The sequence below is a fragment of the Pteronotus mesoamericanus genome, unplaced genomic scaffold (assembly GCF_021234165.1).
Source record: "Pteronotus mesoamericanus isolate MK-2021 breed Mesoamerican mustached bat unplaced genomic scaffold, CSHL_Meso_final contig_263, whole genome shotgun sequence".
Classification (NCBI taxonomy): domain Eukaryota; kingdom Metazoa; phylum Chordata; class Mammalia; order Chiroptera; family Mormoopidae; genus Pteronotus; species Pteronotus mesoamericanus.
Genome location: NW_026555112.1, coordinates 13,974,958 through 13,978,253, shown reverse-complemented (window position 1 = coordinate 13,978,253; position 3,296 = coordinate 13,974,958). Strand labels below are relative to the sequence as shown.

Below are 3,296 nucleotides of genomic sequence, written 5' to 3'. Positions count from 1 at the left end.
TCCTGAAATGAGGAAAAAACAGGGCGTGCGCAATAATCACCAATCAGCGAGGCAGAATTCAAGCGGGCAGAGAATCCGGCCAATCCTGGGCAGTCGGAGATAAAAACCTACCCGCGCGTAGCGCGGGCAAAGCAACAAATGTGAAGTTTAAACCTCAACGGCCTCAATGGGGCCAATCGCGACTTCCTCTGCAGAAACCGACCAATCACAGAGCATGATCCGGAGAGCCCTGTCGCACCGCCCAGAGAGGGGCGGAGCACAGGCTTTGGATCCGGCCCCCAGCACTCTGGTCTGGCGGCAGCGGCATTCCCTATACGGTCCTTTTAACCCAGTCGGTGGGGTGAAGTCCAAGGCAGTGTAGTCTAGAGATACCGCGTTTCTGCCTGGGCAATGGTAAGATCCTCTGGGCTAGTGACCCACTCAGTCAACCCCAGGACAGGGGGCGAGTCCGGGCCGGGATTTAGAAGGGTTAGGCTCCAGTCCAGGTTCCACCATTTCTTTGCTATGTGACTCCCAGCAGGTCACTTCACTCTGATCCCGATTTCCTCCCCTGTACAATAGAGGTAATTTTAAAAAGAAAAAAAAAAAAAGGCGGCAGTGCAAAACTAGTGTGAAGAATAGAGAAAGGAAGCTCTGGGGTCCAGGGTCTGGACCTTCATCTTCCTCACAGATGAGGGACGACCAAGGAAATGAAAAAGTGGGTTTTCTTGAAATTCAGTTTTGGGGCACCCTGGACAACGCAGTGATTACCTCAGCTGTTCAAGCGCTCTAAGATTTCCTGTTCGCAAAGCGGAAGCGCCTGGGCGGGGCGGTGTGTGAGTGACACCCTGTGGCCTCAGTGCGCCAGAATCCGGAAGGCGGACCTTGTGGCCGGGAAGGAGGAGCCTAGGAGATCCCTGAGCCCGGAGCTACCTGGGTAAGGCCCAAAACGGCTTTGTCCAGCTAGTACCCGTATGAGGCCGCCGGGGGCGGTTCGTGTCGTCTCCTTGAAGGTCACGTGTGGTCAGCACTCTGTGCTAGAGCAGTAGGGGAGAGACGAGAACAATGGCAGGGAGCCTCGGCCTGGGTGCAGGAAGGCGCCTTTGGAGCTGGGTGCCCCAGGCCTGCAGAAGCTTCTCCCTGGGTAAGTGGCGGATGTAGAAAGACGCTCAGGGAACTGCTGCTCAGTAAGCGGCCGGGATTCAGTCTCTTCCTCATCCCTAGGTGTTCCTGGAATGTATTTTGTAAGGGTAACCGTCCCGCCCCGCAAAGTGGTTGATCGTTGGAACGAGAAGAGGGCCATGTTCGGAGTGTATGATAATATCGGGATCCTGGGTAAGACTCGACTCCATTGTACAAATTTTAAGAAGGGCAGTTATGCCGCAACAACTAGTTTTTTTTCACCTGTGGAGGAATGATACTCTGCTGAATAGAAGAGCAACCACTTATGTGGCTATTTATGTTATGTTGGGCACTGTTCTGAGTGCCCTACATGTATTAACTCATCTGCGTTATACCCTTTTCACTTTACAAGTGAGGAAACTGAGGCACAAAGAGATTTAGTAATTTTTCCAAAGCTAGTAAATGGCAGTGCCAGAATTTAAACCCCAAGCAGCCCGGCTCCAGAGTCTGTGCTCTTGATAAGGTATTGTAATGTGTCCCATCTGTAGGTGCTGTTCAGAAAGACCCAACTGTATGTTGAAGGCTTAGCTGGTCAAGACTGTGTTGTCTTGGAACTAATACATTCTCTCACATTACACAGGGAATTTTGAAATGCACCCCAAAGAACTAATCAGGGGACCCAGGTGGCTTCGAGGCTGGAAGGGGAATGAATTGCAGCGTTGTATCCGAAAGAAGAAAATGGTTGGAAATCGGATGTTCTTTGATGACCTGCACAACCTTAACAAACGCATCAGCTATCTCTACAAACACTTTAACCGACATGGACAGTACCGATAGAGAAGAAAGCTGGGGACTGTGGAAGAGGCATATCTATCAGAGGAGAAGGGAAACAGTACTCTTCATTATGAGGAAGGGGATTTGTATGCTCTTCATAATAAAATGGGGCTTCTTCAAAATCTGTTATCCCCACACTTTATTTTCCTCTAGATGCTATGTTTACTCATTCATGTAGACTTATCCCTAAGTCTTATAGTCTTATATTTGGACTTTATCACTTGACCTTTGCAGTCTAGCCATACTTATGGCCTTTAAAAAATAAAAATTATGCAGGCACTTTTTGACATGTGGGTTTCATGTACTGAAAGTGGTAATTTTTAATTGCCCCCAAATGCTAAATATTAAATATATTTTTGAAAACCCTTTCACACTGGAATGAAATGTAACAGAAAAATGGAATTATATTTCTGTACTAGTTTCATCAAAAATGTTGGGTACTTTTGCTGAGCTGATAATTGCAGGAGAAACAAAAATGTGTAATATATCCTTCACACACTCTGCATATGCTTTTCTAATTAGGGATATAAAGTTAATAGTCTCACACATACACTTTAATATGAGGCATTAAGTACCATATGAATGCTTTGCCTGACTGATCATCAGAATCTTAGTAATTTAACAATTTCAAAAGCCTGGTCCCTGTCCCCTAAGATCTGGGATTTGTGGAGCTGAGCTGAGTCTTGTGCATCTGTGTGTAATACAAAACAACAACAACAACAAAAAAACCCCATATATACAATGCAAATTTAAAAATTACAAAAGAGTAATCAGATGAAAATTTTTTTCATCTGACTTTTTTTTGTCCCTTCACAGAGGCAACCACTCTTCCAAGATTCTTCTTACCCTTTTACATATACTGTGCATGTACAAGTTTGTATTAAAAACTGTATATCTCCAAAAAAAAATTGGATTTCATACCCAGTTCTCTACCTTGCTTTTTCACTTAATATAATTTGGATATTATTTTATATCCTCAAATTATGTACAATAATGATTTAACCAGTTCCATTACGATAAACAGTTACGCAAGACTGTTTCTGGGCTTTTGCTCTTCCAAAGTATGACACGCTCTAACTTTAGGTAGCTATAATCTTTAAAAGCCCTTAGATTTTAATTATACATGTTTGGAAAACACTGATGTAGAGAATAAGTGACCTAGATAAGAATGTATTAGACCTAATCAGGAGAGGTTTCATTGAAGAGGTTGGATTTTAGTAAGGAGAAAAAAAATGGCAGAACATTTCAAAGCGGGGCGAAGAAAAATGATCAGGTGCATGGTGAGGGAACATCGAATGTGCTGAAATACAGTGAGATGGGTCTAGATATAATGAACTGTAGCATGACACTAAGGAAAGTAT

General features: G+C 44.3%; 1 protein-coding gene across 1 annotated transcript; it reads left to right on the top strand.

Annotated features, from left to right (window-relative positions):
- The first annotated feature begins 940 nt into the window (after positions 1 to 940).
- MRPL51 (mitochondrial ribosomal protein L51) lies at positions 941 to 2,843 on the top strand. Its single transcript, XM_054574482.1, has 3 exons — positions 941 to 1,123; positions 1,204 to 1,314; positions 1,742 to 2,843. Exons 1-3 carry the CDS (start codon positions 1,045 to 1,047, stop codon positions 1,936 to 1,938), a joined length of 387 nt encoding a protein of 128 aa, XP_054430457.1. The 5' UTR covers positions 941 to 1,044; the 3' UTR covers positions 1,939 to 2,843.
- Positions 2,844 to 3,296: the final 453 nt, after the last annotated feature.